The sequence below is a fragment of the Lutra lutra genome, chromosome 11 (assembly GCF_902655055.1).
Source record: "Lutra lutra chromosome 11, mLutLut1.2, whole genome shotgun sequence".
Lineage (NCBI taxonomy): Eukaryota > Metazoa > Chordata > Mammalia > Carnivora > Mustelidae > Lutra > Lutra lutra.
In genome coordinates, this window is record NC_062288.1 from 94,267,806 (window position 1) to 94,283,823 (window position 16,018).

Below are 16,018 nucleotides of genomic sequence, written 5' to 3' on the forward strand. Positions count from 1 at the left end.
TTGACTGGCTAGAAGGCACCTTAGTTGTGAAAGGCTGTAGTCTTCCATGAATCTCCATATTTTGGACAGGGGTGGGGGGGTGGTGAGAGAGAGCTCCGAATTCCTGTTCCAGCCTTGCTGGAACAAGTCGAAAAGGATTTTGGACCCCGCCATTTGAAAAGTGAGATAAATTCAATACTGTCTTATCTGAGCCCTGTATTTCCCGCCTCTCTGTCTTTACGCACTCGTTCCCAATTTCTGATGGTGGTCTGGGTGCGAGCTCTGGCTTGAGGCCTGAGAGGACAGAGGTGCCAGCCGCCGTTGGGTGGTACCAACAAGGTTGTACTGGTAAGAGTCTGGGAAGACCACTCCCAGATCACTGACACAAGAGGGTGTGAGTTCACTCTGGCCTTCTGTGCACATGTCATTGCCCCCCCCCCCCCCCCCCGAGAGACGGTCTCCCTTTGGAAGGACGTGAGAAGCTGCTGGAAGGTGGGGAGGAAAAGGCAAAGCGAACAAAATGAATGTGAGGAATGGATTGAGAAGACTCCATCTCTAAACTTTCACAAATACAATCCTTGGAAAGGTTTAAATATTTGTAAAAAGAGTGATACCCACTTGCTGGATATACTTAAGGTAAGGAATAATATTTGGGAAGCCTCTGCCTGATACCTAGAAATTTACCCAGAGGAACATGAAGGTGCTAGTTTAAATGTTTAGTTACTGCTTTTTAAAAAAGCCACCAAACGAGTTTCATAAGTTAGCTTACTTTCATCCTTTGAAGGCACCAGTTAAAAATACCAGGAGAGCTCTACCTTTCTAGGCTGACATACCACCGTGGATTAAGTGAACAGAAAACAACCAATGGACAGAAAGACACACGGTGACACTGGATAGTACAGGAAGTTTTTTTTAACCTAATATAAGAAATCTTTGCATGTTGAGACACATTGGTCTACCGTGTTTTTTGTTTTTGTTTTTTTTAAAAAAAGATTTGATTTGAGAGAGAGCGTGTGAGCGGGTTGAAGGGTAGAGGGAGAAACAGATTCCCCGCTGGGTGGGTAGCCTGGCTCAGGGCTCAATCCCGGGGCTCCAGGATCATGACCTGAGCCGAAGGCAGATGCTTAACTGACTGAGCCACCCAGGTGCCCCTATCGTGTCCTTTTTAATGGCTACATGGTGTTCCATTTTATGCACACACATCAATTTATTTAACAAATCTATGATGAACATTCAAATTGCCCCTAGTGGTTCCGTGTTATAAACACTGTAGAGACTAAACTCTTTGTACAGGTATTTTTTGTTCCCTCTCCCAATTAGGGCTTTAGGTTAAATCCACTTGGAGATTTACAGCACTCTAGGGACTCTCTTTCAAGTAGGCAAAGGTAAAGCTCTTCCCTGCTATGATTAAAGGACAAACAAATTCAGAAATGCTGAGCCTACTGGTTTTCCCCAAACTGAATAATGAAGAATGCCTAGGTTAGCTAATAAGAATGCTAATTATTGTTTCTTTCAGAAATGATTTCTGGCTTGCCAGGGTTAAGTGGGCAAACAAACAAAAAATCTGTAAGTATGTGCAAGTTCTATAGGTTTTGGCTCACAGAGGAGGAGCACTGGAAAGCTGGTCTGGATTTCTGCCAATCAGAGAAAATATGAACAAGATAGTTGGCCCCTGGAGTGAGCTTATAGTTCTTTCTCTTGATCTTTCTTGGCCTTTTCCAAATTCCCTCCTACCAAACTGTGTGAGCAAAAGGAAGCTATGAGGACTGGTGAGAGAGGCAGAAGTAGGCGGCCTACTTTAAATATGGAAGGTTCTCTGTTTATAAACTTTCAGCAACACAACTCTGTAGGCCATCAGAAACTGGTGTCAGTGGTCACTGCAGTGTCATTTTGGACATAAGAACAGAGATGAAGAATGATAAATATCCACCTTAAATAAGCTGTTCCAGAACACAGAAGAAGAGGGTAATAATATCCAACATACTGTATGAGACTGGGATGACCTCGAAGATCAAATTAGATAAGGATTTTATGAGAGAAAGAAATTATAGGTGACTTCTCACTTCTGAATATAGATGAAATATACATCTATATACACTAACTAATATACATGAATATACACTAACCACAGTATTTACAAACAATCCAGTATTGTAAAGTGTAAATGCGTATCAAACACATGTGATCAAATGAAGCTCATCTCAGAAATACAAGGACAGTTTAACATTAAAAACCTGTTAATGCAACTTGTCATATTAGCAGATGAATGAACAAAAAACACATGAGTATTTTAATAAATGCATAAAGTACATGTGATATAACTCCATTCAAAAGGTATCAAGCTTGATAAAGTTTCTGTCAAATACCAATGGCAAACAAAGTATGGCAAACAGAAGAATTTCCTCTAAAGTTAGGTACCAGTCAAGGATGTCCAGTGTCCACACTGTTGTTGAACATGGCTCTGAGGTGCTGCCGCACAGTGGAAGAAGGATTGTAGAGGAAGAAACAAAGCTAGTAAAAAGGCAGAATCCATAAGAAATCCACGGGAATTCACAAAAACAACCAGAACTACTCAGAGTTTAGAAAGGACTGCTAGATAGGGGCACCTGGGTGGCTCCAGTCATGATCTTAGGGTCCTGGGATCGAGCCCTGTGTCAGGCCCCCTGGTCAGCGGGGAGTTTGCTTCTCCCTCTCCTTCTGCCCCTCCCCCTGCTCGTGTGCACACATGAGCACACGCATTCTCTCTCAAATAAAAAAATAAAATCTTAAAAAAAAAAGGACTGCTAGATATAGCAAACTCAGTAGAGCCAACAGGTTTCATCCTGGAAACCAAAAACAAATAATCAGAAAAGAAAATTAATAAAATTAATAATAGCGACAAAACCTGCTAAATAATTAGGAATTATTCCAAAAAAAGGAAACTTTTAATGAAAAGAGTAAAAGATAAATATACAGCTATGCTGTATTTTGTGCATGAAATGACTGAACACCGTAAGGATGTCAGCTTTTCCTCAGGTAAATAACAAAATTTAACCCAAGTCCAGCAAATACAGTTCAGGGCCTTTTGTTTTGTAATGACAGTTGCTAAATGCTGTGTAACTCTGAGCCAGTGATTGTTTTGTTTGTAAGACTGATGGTTAAGTTCATATGGGAAGTGAAGGGACGAGGCTGACAAATTCTGAAGAACAAAATGGGAACGAGGCTTTCCCAGACAGCAAGGAGGGTGTCAGCTTTAATAGTTAAGACAGTGGGCCATGAGAAAGGCCAACTGAGTAGGGAGCCCAAACACATCTTTGCAATTCTGCTACATTAAAATTAAGCCCAGAAACTTCTATTCAACAGAAGATACCATATATAAACTGTCTGTAGGAACACTCTGAGAATAGGTTTTGGGAACCTACTTTATTTACAAATTAATGTGCTTCTAAACTAACAACATTTAGGTTAAGCAATCCTTGCTGTCCAATAATGGAAACGATTCTGTAGAAGGGTTTGTGTCCTGATTCTCTCACCTGATGGCCATGGGACTCTGAGGCGGGGACTATGCCTGTTTTCTCTATTTGTCACCTGGAGACAGATACCTTACTTATCATGCTGTTGTGGGGATTAAATCAATTAACTATAAAGTGTCTGGCATAATGATGATGTATTTGTTTGAGTGCCGTTAAAGACGGATGACTGTTATCACTGCGTCACTCTGTTGCCTTAAATTTCCACAGCATGTTACACATTTTCAACCACTTTCACCTCTGTGTTTTCATTCTACCTTCGGAGTACCTATGTGAACAGATAAGGAAGGTTCCAGCTCACAGATTCTGTGATCCTGGTTTTTCAGCTCTGTATGAAATAAGGAGATAATCTCCAAGGCTCTTTTTGGCTCTAAAAAATCATTTCTATTTTATAAGAAAGAAATTCAAGGCAAAGAAATGTTAACTGACTTGCCTTAGGTCACAAAGTTATTAGCAGAGTTAGGATTAAAACCTATGTCTCCCATATTAATTTGCATTATAAAGCTACAATAGTAATAATAATTTCCCCAGACTCTCCCTGTGTCTAAATTTCTTTGTGGAATTATAAGCAAGATACGTAGGAAGGTGATTCACCTGGGGATCATTCAGAATATTACTGATCTATTCTAATGAGTCAAAGCGCCTAACTCATCGCCAAGGAAGGAATTAGTGGAGATCTATCTCTTTTGTGAACAACATTAACACGGATAATGGCAGTACGAGTAATAATAAAGAGAATTACCTGGGCGAGCAGACCTGGTTGGATCTGAAGAGGCTGTGCTCCTGGGGCTTGAGTGACGATGGGCACGGCATTCTCCATTCGCACGGAATAGCCAGCGTGCTTCGAGGGCGAGGCCTGCAATCCTGTTCCAGACCCGGGCAAGGGAGAGAGGAGTTGTTGGGGTGTCAGAAACCACTGGATGTGGAGAATCTTCCTAGCCAGCTGGTCAGGTCTCCTCTCCCCACCAACTCCAGTCCTCAACATCTGTCACCTGGTTCTTTGGAAGTCTCCCCTTTAGTTTCTAACTTAAAAATTTAAATGCCACAAAAAACCCGACTTTGAACATTTTCGGAGATCAGAAGGTCAAATTCAGGAGTCTGTAAAAGCCTGAAGGGGAACAGTTATGCCAACAAATCACAGCAGAAAAATGGCTTCTAACATGTAAATACACTTGGGGTCTGTCAGAGCCAGGGGTGTCAGGAAGAGTATATGAATCCACTGGAACAGCATCGACACTGGAAAGGCACTGACTCTGAAACTGAGCCACCACACACAGGTGTACACAGTGGGGGGAGTGGAAATAAACACCTGAGATTTCTGGATACATGGTAACCTTGTGCACCTCAACTCTGGCTTCTTAGAGCTCTCAGAAGACCATTGGGGTGCATGGCTCATGAATCATTTGGGGGACCAGCTTAGGAGGTACTTTTCAGGGAGATTTGTGTTTTGCATGAGAAAGGAGGCTACACTGGCTGGCAGAGTGGCAACTCTTTCCAGGTAACCGCCCAGAGGATATTTTATTGGACGAAACATAAGCTGACATCAGCCTAACAACAGAAGCGCAGACAACAGGCCGCTTTACAGACAGCTGGCCAGGGACCAAAACACCAGCAAGGTGGGGAGAAAAACAACTTGGTGCTGAGGCTTAAGTCCTCTTGTTTCTAGGCTGGTTGAAGCAGGAGAGGGGCCCTCAAGTTCAGTGATGCCAGGAAACTGCGGGTACCAGGGCCCTGGAGGTCCCGCGGTAAGAAGCAGTTGAGGGGCCGCGTCTGCTGGTCCTCACCTTGGAAGCCGGGCGGACACACGATGAGAGCTTGCTGGAAGGGGTCAGGCCGGGCACAGATCTGGGCTGTTCCCGTCTGCAGCGGCATGCTCCGCTGGGCCACTGCAGCCATGGACGCCGCTGAGGGCTGGTAGAGTGCAGATTGGTAGTTTAGTATGGAGACTTCGGGATTGGCTAAGGAAAGAGTGGCACTGGTGGAGGTGGGAGCCTAAAGGAGTGATGGGGATTAAACAAAAATAAACAAAAATAAAAAATGAGGGAGATGGTATGCTGGGAGCCACGAGTCTAAAGCAAATAAATGAACTCAAAAGAAGAGCAAACGAATAAAAACCAAGAGCAAAAAAGCGAAAACAGAGGTGGGTGGAGACACTGCTGAAGTCCCAGGGAGAAGCAGGCACCTGCAGCCACAACAGAATCACCTTCGGTGCTTCCACTCACGCCAATTCCTAACACTGGTGGGGCTCGGACGAGAGGGCACACGGAAGCTTGTGTAACGGAGGTCTAAAAATTGCAAAGTTAAAAACCAGGCCAGGAACTATTTATGTTCTCCCTTTCCGCTTTGACAAATGTAGTTCACAACTATCTAGAAGGCCAGGTTTGAGTTCAGGACTCTTTGATTCCCTGGGTTCTGCACTGGGACATGGTGATGGGGTGAGGAATGGGAGGGGCAGGGGAGGAGATGAGAGCTGACCTCCCGCCTGCCTTCTCTTCCTGCCCCAGCTCCATCCCACAACTTGAGTGCTCTGGGTGCACGTATGCGGACCTGCCAGGTCACACATGCAAGCTCTGTTCCCCCCTCCCTTGGGGCTGGTGGCACAGTCTGTACTCAGGAGGATGAAGCCAGGAGGAGGCCACCTGCAGGCCCGGGCACAGAAGGCACAGAAGCACACACGCATAGAGGAAGGCTGCGGGTAGGCCTCGGAAGGGGGCCCTCCTGCTCGGGCCTAAGGCGAGTACTGCTTACAGAGCTGCTCAGACGGCTGCAGAGCACGTAACTGCAAATTAACATGCTCTACAAACAGCCAGGGAGAGGGACACACTGAGCCTGGGGCTTCCTGTTTGAGTTTGGGGCATTCTTACACTAGTGTTCAGCTCTGAAGGCTGGAAGCCAGAGAGGAGAGTGCTGGTGGGTCAGGAGAATTTAAGTGGAGAGGAGTTAAATAAACTCTGAAATTATGTCCTCTCTCCTGCGTCTTTCGGAAAGAGACATCATTTGAGAATGAATGTCCATGGGAAGCATGGAAACTCAGTTCTGAACTGGAAATTCTCTGGCTTTGCCCCGTCTCAGCCTTCTTCATGCTGATCCTGCACACGCTAGGGGGAGGAGTGCATCTGTGTCCTCAGATTCAACATGGCTTACAAGTTTTGCTGCTAGAGCTTCCGTGGACTGAAGGATAAGGAGGCAAGGCCACAAGGGTACCTTGGACACACTAGAAATAGAATTTTAAGAAGGTACGTATACATCTCAAAATTGATAAGTAGGATAAAATCTTACTTTACCAAAAAAACCCCAATTCATTTTACATTTTTATTTGTTTCAATACTTAGACTTTATGGTGAACTTTTGTGCAAAGCAAATTAACCTGTTTGAAAGTAATCACTACATTAGGTGGCATACATGTTTGGATTTTAAGATACGTGTTGTCACAGTAAATGGCTGTTTTGGGCTTCCGGGTAGTGTGACTGGGAATGTTTGTGGGATGCTTGTGTGCAAGCATCTGTGTTTCGTTACTGATGACATGCCTTGTGTTTCCTCTCTGTTCTCTCTGCGGCCCCACCTGTCCTGGAGACTCCTCCCCATACACATTTCCCACTGTCCCCTGAGCTTTCCTCCTTGGGGACCAACATGCTCCAGGTTCCCACGAGGGGACTCGCCTGTTCCACCTCCCGTGGCTGCCTCCTTCAACTTGTCCATGGGACCTGACTCTTGAATCCCGACTTCTTTAGCTGGGGGGTCTCTCTCCTGCTGCCTGGGCTCTGTTTAGTGAGTTCTGGCCTCCACTTTCCCCTTCCAATTCTTCTTGGGGCTGAGGCTAGAACATTCTTTCCAAAAGACTACCTTGTGTCTGTCACCACCTCTGCCCCCAAATCTCCAATTACTGTCTAATGAACACTGTACACGCACTTCAGTCTGGCATGCCTTTCCCACGGTTTGGCCAAACCTCCCTTCCAAATTTATCTCCCTCTGCTCGCTGTGCTCATGGCACCAGCCAGACGCCACTCACTGCGGGCTAGCGTGGTGCAAGCGCGGGCCCTGTTGACTCACACACAGCCTACGGCCCACAGTGTTCTCTCCACGCCTCTGTGCTTCAGGACCTCACCTGTGTCCCCTGTGCTCTGCACTGAACCTGAAACCCCCATCAATTAAAATGAACTTCTCTGTCCTATTAACCCATCCAGAGGCACCTGCGTGGCTCAGTCGGTTAAGGGTCAGACTCTTGGTTTTGGCTCAGGTTGCAATCTCGGGGTCGTGAGATGGAGTCCCATGTCGGCCTCCACCCTCAGCATGCAGTCTGCTTGTCCCCCTCTATGCTCCTTCCCCCGCTCACTCATTCTCTTCTCAAATAAATAAATAAAATCTTAAAACCACCCCCCCTTCTGCCAGCTGATGTGATGGGGTTCTGGTGATGAAGGACCAAACCACGGTGGTATTTTGTCAAGCAGCTCTGGCTGTGGACACAGCCTGAGCGCTGGGCCAGGCCCTGGGGGGTGGGGGGCGCATTCATTTCTTTGGAGTTCAGGTCTTGGCCTGGCTCTTCCCCCTAAGGAGAGTCTTAAGAATACCAATAGCCCCGGGGGTGGCTGACTCCAGGTGGCCTCTCCTGGATATACGCAGGGGGACAGAGGGCAGGGAAGAAAAGCTGGGCCCGGCAACTCAGTATGCTGCAGGACTGGCCTAGAGACCGGGGAGGTGGGGGAGAGGAGGAGGAGACTGGGGGAGGGGGGCACTGGTAGCTGAGGTGTTCGTATTTCAGGATTAGAATACAGACACTCCTTTCCTCTGGAGGGGTGTGTGCAGACACACACAGGAGTGTTGTGACCACTGCAGATTTGATAAGGTTGAAAAGAAATCTAGGGACAGTTAGTTCTCTGGGGAAAGTGGGAAGACCGGAATTTGGGAATAAAAGCAAAATTCTCTTAGATATCAGAGGCAACCTGGACTAGGATTTGGAGATTACTCACTCAGTAAATAGTTCCTGAGCATCATTCATATTTTAAATAATGTGTGAGGTGCGGGGTTCTGCTAATTTTTTGCAAAAAGTTGGAAATGTGTGAGAAGAAAACCTTCTGGTTCCAGCTGCTGGGATTCTGGTGACAGACTGATGAACTGATTTTCCCTGTGACTTGGAGAAAGGACGGGTTTAACTGTCCTGGGAGATCATGTGGACCCCATCGTGTAGGGACAAGGGGGAGGGGTCTGTACTGCACAATTGCCAGCGTCCCTTCCCGGGCTCGAATTCTTTGCTGGCAGATGTCAGACACAAAGCCATTAGAGCAGGAGGCTTTACGTTACTCCCACATCGGGACAGAGGGAAACACAAAGAGGTACCATCTCAGAAAGAGCACCCAAGGAGAGTCCTTTCTGGGACCTTTCTGTGGGACCAGCAGTCCATACAGAGTGCCTGGGTCTCTCAAAGGAAGTAAGTTTGGAAGTAAACAGTTTCTGACATAGTAGAGGAATTCTGCGTTTGACAGTGTCTCCTGTATATGATCTCCTGACTAGGTTTGGGGGGGAAATACGACTCTTGATGCTCACCGTCAGCCCTGTCTGCCTTCCCCTTTGCTCCCCACTCACCTGGTTGTGGACAGTGTTCAGCTGGTTGTTGAAGGTCATGGTCAGGTTGGTGGATGTGCTAGGGGCCACATGCGTGATGAAGGGGGTTTTGCTCTGGTTCACTGTGTCATACATATTCACCCGACGCTTGCAAATCTCCATGTTCTGGAAACATGATTTGACGCTGTTCGTGCAAAAGGCAGAGGCAGTAGGGAAAGAGAAGAAGGTAATGGAGAGAGGGGAGAAAATGGAGAGAAAGGGAGAACAACGTTAATGCAGTAAGTAAGAATGGGGGAAACTTAACTTTAGTCTACATTTGCAAGAGTCCCCTTTACTCAGATGAACTGCCCCCACTGCCTTATGCTCCCTTCCCCCATGCAGGACTGGTAATGGTTCTCCATAACATAAGAGATGTGACAGCTCTCGCTGTATTTTCCTGTATACCCCTGATCTGCTGAACTAACACCACCGCTCGTACTTGGCCTTCAGGCTGGCTTCTGACCAAAGACAACTTCTCGAGCTTCTGGGGCACTAGCGCCATCTAGGGGATGGCCAAGGAAGGAGCCAACCCAGCCCCTTGTCCCTATCGTCACTCTTTGACCCCCTGGGATTGCACGTGTAACAAAAACAGTAATACTAGTGGTAATTAGTAATTGTGCTTAGCACTGATTGAGAACTGTGGCAGGTGTTTGCAAGCACTCTTTCACTCAGTCCTACAACAACTACAAGAGGGAGGATTGCTGCCCCTGTCTTACGAGTAAGGATGAAGTTTTAAGAGAGGATAGACAGGTCATCTGCCAAGGTGAAGAGCTAATCACTACTAGCAGTCTTCACACCTGCCTATACAGCCTCCTCAACCTCCCGATTCACCCTCCCTTTCGCTTTTCTCACTCTTGCCCAGTTACATGAAATAAAAATTCTCTCCCTCATTCTCTTCCTCCATTGCATCCGTGAATCAAAATAGAATCCTAGTTAGGAAAGTAAAGTATAAAAATGTTGCTGACACCAGCATGGAGGAAAAGGAAAGCCATAGTGGCTTCCACCGCTGAGTTCTTGAAAATCCCCCATAGAGGATCCCTCAGAATTTATACATTGTTTCTCATTCACTTCTGTCTTCTCATGAAGCTTACTTTTCCTCCAATGCTAACATTCAGGATAGTGAAACAGCACTTAAATTTCAATTTTAAATACTTATGTTACAAATAATGTAATAACTGAATATAAATATTCATTTTCTACTACTTTAAGATTACAAATGGATCCTATGGGTGTGCTAGATTTTGGGCCAACCGGGTGTATGTGGGCTATCCCCAAACATCCTTTCCATGAACGATGCTTCGAACTTGGACGCGCTCAGAGAATCCTTCCTTTCTGAGTTAATGACTGCTTAGAATGGCCACCCTACACACGTGGAATAGACACTTACTGACTGACGACCCTGGAGAGAAAGGAAAACCTATTCTATGGTAGCTAAGAGTTAAAAACACTAGCAAGAATGCTGGTGATGCCAACATGCTTGGAGCATCTACTAAGTACCAAGCAAATGGCTAAGTGCTTTCACATGGAAGCTGAAAGAATAAAACGATGGGTTTTGTATTCTTTTTGGAGTGTATTTAAACGCATTATATGGTTTTGTTACAATTCAACCTAAAGCTTTTAGACTATGAATTTTCTAACTGAAGTGGTCTGAGTTTTGAGTTTCATGAAGACAGGCAAGCACTTGCACTTCAGGGTAATTCTGTGAGAATGGTTTTTAAGGAATTTGTGCACTAGCCCCTTGGTATGGAGAAGGGGTCCCTTTCACCTGTTAATCTAGATGTTGGGGCAGCTCTGGCCCAGTCCCAAGTTTGAGGGTGGTCCTCAGCAATGTGGGCTGGAGGTTTCTTCTTGCCCTATAGTTCTCATGGTCTTCCCAGCCAGTTCTAGGGCCCCTGAGGGGTTAGGCCTACTCTCAGGTAAGCTAAGGTGTGCTCAAAAACCTGTCTTTCCTTCTGGGGCCCATTTTCTGAATTCTAAATTGCCAGGGATCCTCTTGGACCTACACCGAATTCTGCACCTAAAGCTGATGCTCATGGTCTCCAAGCTTGGTCTTCATCGAGTATAATGAAGCATTTTATTCCCACTTCCTTCATGGGACCCAGAGACGGGCAGGGCCCTGAGGTCATTCAACCATGCCACTGACTTTCTGTGGGGGACTGTGTCATCGACTGTGCAGATGGCTGATGGGAGCCTTCTAGAGAGCAGGACTCCACCTCCCGCCACGCTGTTCCACAAGTGTCTCACTTTGCCCCGAATATAAAGAGACTGATCTCACGGGAGCCCTACCCAGTAAATCACCAAGTGTGCCTTCCTTCTATCGTACAGACCGACTGCTAGACTTACCCAACTCTACCCCAAAAGCAGGACAAATCCCGTAATGAGAGTCTGCTATGGAGGGGTTCAAGTTCCTTCTTTGTACTGGAGGCTGGTTGCTTCAAACCAAGGAAACACTGATTGTGGCAATGTGATCTGACTTACTCAGTGTCAACTGATAAGGACAAGCACTGAAATTAGAGGTGGTATGGAGGGGGCCACACACTCTTTTCTTGCCGCTCGGAGAGGGTCAAGTCCAGCCTGAGCGCCGGCCAGGACGGGCAGAGGTCTCTCTCATGCTCAGCCTCCCCATGCATCCCTATATCCTAACCCGAACTAAAATCAGGCACTCTCTCGAGCATACCACTTCTCCCCACACACACTTCTTATTCTGTCACATCCCAAGAATCTCAAGGTTGAGAGGCTGAAGTGCTACCCCTCGTTACCCTCCGTTATGGGCTGAATTGTGCCCCCCATCCCTGTGTTGAGGTGCTGAGCCCAGTGCTTCAGAATGGGCCTGCATTTGGAGACAGGATCTTTAGAGAGGTAAAATGAGGCCGTCAGGGTGGGCCTCATCTAGTTCCCCGAGGAGGAGGAAATCAGGACACAGATGTGTACAGAAGGCCCAGGGAGGAGGGAGGGAGGAGAGGGCCATCGACAAGCCAGGCAGAGTTGCCTTAGAAGAAACCAATGTAGCCAAACACCTTGCTCTTGGTGTTGGGTCTCAGTCTTCTGGAACACTCCCCCCATCCTGCCACCCCCTCTTGCCATCCATCACTGTGGCCTGGGCCACCTTGCTCCTCCACTGTGCCCCAGGCCCGACCCACCAGTGGAGGCTTCAGACATCAGGCACTATGGCTTCCCAGCTACTTCTCAACCCAGTGGCCCGCTGTCATTTCCTAGCCTGGTGACAATGGCCTTGCACTCCTGGCCCCCACCCGGCTCCTCCGGGAACGTCTGCATCCTTCTCCTCCATCCCTCGCTCACCATAGACACCTCATGCCAGCATCTGAAACTGTTCTAGTCTCTTCCTATCAGAAGAACCCCCTCGGGCCCCTCTAGTCAATCCTGTTTCTCTCCTGCCCAGTCTTGCAACCGGCTAAACTGGCTGCTGCTTCCCCTCAAACAGCTCTCAGGCCACCAGCAACTTCCCCGTTGCCGACCCGGATGGGCCCTTGGTCTCCCAGCTCCTCTGGCCTGATGGAGCAGCGGCAGGCAGGTCTCTGTTCAGCCTAACTTGAACCAGCCATCCCTTGCTCAGAAGTGCCTCTGTGGGACTGAAGGATGAACGCCCCCATCCTTAACACAGGGCCCTGCCTGGCCCCTCCTGAGGCCTCTTCGCCCCAGAACCCCGGCCCCCATGCCACCTGTGCTGGGAGGTCCCACGCAGGCACCGTCCTTCCTGCCCCTGCCGGCCTCCTCCCTGGTGCCCTGTTGCCCGTCCTCCCGCAGTCACCCTGCAGGGGCTGCCCTGCCCGGCCAGACGGCAGCCTACTTTCCCTGGTAACAGCCGCTTCTCTGGGGATCACGGGTTTGGTGCCTTTCTCTCACCTACAGGCTGGGAGACCCAGTGGGTGGGGGCTCCCGTTGGCTCTGCCCCACACAGCACCTGCCCGTGGCACAGCACACAGCCCGCTGAATGGATGAACTACTGAACCAACCGGAATCCCGGAATCCCCACTAGACCGAGGCCACTCCAGCATGGTTCTGGGCGTGACCTGTGGTGCCGAAGGTGGCTCTGCTTCACAGACGCTCACCTTCCGAGCACTCCCTTTACGCACAGGTCCCAGGGGCCGGTTCATCCCACCCCACGCTCTCCCGCCTCCGCCAGTCCCTCCTTTTTGGTGTAAAGCAAAGTGTGGCCCTGGGTGCCCCATCTGGCCGCTGCCTGTTTTTACAAATAATGTTTGATTGAAACGCAGCCTCACTCACTGGCCTCCTGCTTTCAGCTGTAAGGGCAAGAGCTACTCTACAAGCCTAAAATATTTACTACCTGGGACTTTAAAGGAAACGTTTACTGACCCCTGGTGAAAAGCACTGAGCAGGACACCTACTGTGTACTGTGGGGAAAATCGAGTAGGTGTGTCATGGTGACGAAGGGGTGGTTCAGGGTTTCGATTGGAGTGATTCTCTTATCAGCATCTATGGTCAGCATCTTCTTTAACAGGTCAATGAACTCCCGCCGGTCTGCCTTCTCCACCAACATGTCACTGCCTTCCAAATCTGTTGTCATGTTCACCTGGAGGGAAATCGGGACAGGTCACCAAAACCCTGTTGTGCCTCCCCCTCCCCCTGACCACCCTTATTCTCTGCTCAAAACTCCATCTCCCTCTCACAGTCTCCCCTTCCCGATCTCCAGGAGGCTGTCTCTGCAGGGCTCCTGCCACCTGCATGGGCTGTCACTGCCTATAGGTTGTGGCTGCTCCCTTTCCAGGGAAGGCCGAGGGAGGCCAAGGGCACAGGCTGCGGCCAGTACCCAAAAACACACAGGAGTGACAGGATGTGCACTGTTCCTGCTTCCATCAGCTGAGTTGAAATGTACCTCACATCACACCTCATTGAAAATAATCCCAAGATGGAAAGACTTCTGGGCACTGGCTGCATAGCAATGTGGATGTACTTGGTACTCCTGATGTACCTGGTACTACTGAATGTACTTGGTACTACTGAATGTACTTGGTACTACTGAACGTACCTGGTACTACTGAATGTACTTGGTACTCCTGATGTACCTGGTACTACTGAATGTACTTGGTACTCCTGATGTACCCGGTACTACTGAATGTACTTGGTACTACTGAATATACTTGATACTCCTGACACTACTGAATTAGATCTTCAACAGTGGCTAACACTGCCAGGTTTATGTGGTGCATATTTTACCACAACTCAAAAACAGTAACTACGACCAAGTAGTAAAAAATGAAATACAAAAAAGGTTATTTATTTAACCTGCAGAGGCCAATGTGACCTCTTCCTCTGTCTATAGTGTTTGCGTCCTCTGGCAGTGCCCTGAGTTAGGGCCAGAATTAATTTCAGCCCCGTCTTTACGGGGCTTACCTCTGGCCAAGGCAGGGAGGATATCTGAACACCGGATTTTTCTTCCAAGAGCAAGCCTAGGGCAGATTTTGAAAGACTTGTTGTGTGGTCCTTTCTATTATTTTCCAAGGCATGCTCTGGAAAGCAATTTCAGTTTTCTCAGGCAATCTAAACTTCTAATCAACCGACAAGTATCCTTTACTCAGTATCATGATTTTTGGTTACACTCACCTTCAGTAAGAAGTGTGCTGAGTGTTTACTGGTCTATAGCTTTACTTCTCATTGCTTTTAAGAAAAACTCTCTTTGGGTTGTCCCGATTTTAGACTGTCTTTCCACTAAAAATAGCTAAAGTTCTAGAATTTTCTCTGGGCACAAAGCTGAGAGCCTGTGGTCCCTCCAATGAGCCGAGAGAGACTGACTGAAGTGTGCTGAGTTGTGTGACAGCAAAAGATATGTTTAGGTCCTCATGCTCAGGACCTGTGAATGTGACCTTATTTGGAAACAGTGTCCTTGCAGATGTCAATCAAGTCGAAATGAGGTCATATGGGTAGGGTGGGTCCCAAACCAATGGCTGGTGTGTACATAAGAGAAAGAAGTGGGAGGTTTGGGTGCACAGATAAGAGGAAAGCCAGGAATAAAGGCCACATAAAGAAGGATGAAGAGGCCGGGGTGAAGCAGTTCCCCATCAGGGAACACAGAGGACTCCCAGGGGCCAGCAGACACAGGCCTGAGGCATGGGTCCAAGGCCCCAGTTTCTCTCTAGAGCCTTTAGAGGAGGCTGGTTCTGGTGGTACCTTAATGCCAAGCTTCTAGCCTCTTGAAGTGTGAGAGAATAAATGTCTCCTGTCTAAGTCACCCAGGTGGTAGTACCTTGTTACAGCAGCCTGAGGGGATTAATACACTGAATCATGGGTATAAGACTCAAATGTGCTGGGGAGCTTGAATTCTTCTCATGAAAACATCACTAAGATCGGCCAGTACTTTTTTTTTTTTTTTAAACAAATGGGAACCAATCAACTGAAACTATTTTTAAAGAGCTAGTGTAAGGTTTGAAAATGTTCCACCAACCCAATGGTTTTCTTACTATGAGTGCTGTGTCACTGTTCAAGGTCAAGGTGAAACACGGCAGTTCCACCTGCCATCTTGTATTAGCAGAAATCTTGCTGCACTTGGTTTGTAAAGGGCTAATATTGCATACTCACCCATGGGGCTTACCTGGGCCATGTCATCTAAACAGTTGAAAATGTACTTTCTTGCTTCTTTTGACTTAATTCCCGTCTCTGCTTCATGGTCGTCTGGTGTCTAGTCAAAAGAGGCAAAAGCTGATTGATTGGTCATGTGAATTCTTTCCTCCTCACTGACTCCAACCCTGGAACTTCTGCTTCTCATGGAGAAGTCTTTTTCCCGTCTTTCAGAGGACACTTCGAGTCTTCTTAAAGTGACCTGCTCATTCTCCACACAAACTCCTCTCTCTTCTCTCCTTCCCACAGACACTCAGCCTGGTGGGGGCCTACTCTAAATAAGATCCAGAGGGTTCCAACAAGAATATGCCCCATCCCTGATAACCTTCATTCTCTCC

General features: G+C 47.6%; 1 protein-coding gene across 8 annotated transcripts in view; it reads right to left on the reverse strand.

Moving 5' to 3' along the window:
* The window catches only part of HIPK2 (homeodomain interacting protein kinase 2), a 180,601-nt gene that overhangs the window by 38,505 nt on the left and 126,078 nt on the right, over positions 1 to 16,018 (reverse strand). For 4 of the 8 annotated variants that reach the window (XM_047695196.1, XM_047695195.1, XM_047695200.1 and 1 more), the window contains exons 5-9: positions 15,655 to 15,741; positions 13,454 to 13,638; positions 9,069 to 9,231; positions 5,273 to 5,399; positions 4,231 to 4,352 (exon numbers count right to left, since the gene is read on the reverse strand). In XM_047695196.1, the coding sequence (XP_047551152.1) occupies positions 4,231 to 4,352; positions 5,273 to 5,399; positions 9,069 to 9,231; positions 13,454 to 13,638; positions 15,655 to 15,741 (684 nt within the window). Of the gene's footprint in view, positions 1 to 4,230; positions 4,353 to 5,272; positions 5,481 to 9,068; positions 9,232 to 13,453; positions 13,639 to 15,654; positions 15,742 to 16,018 lie in introns of all 8 variants that reach the window. The other 4 variants (XM_047695193.1, XM_047695192.1, XM_047695199.1 and 1 more) reach the window with 1 other exon arrangement.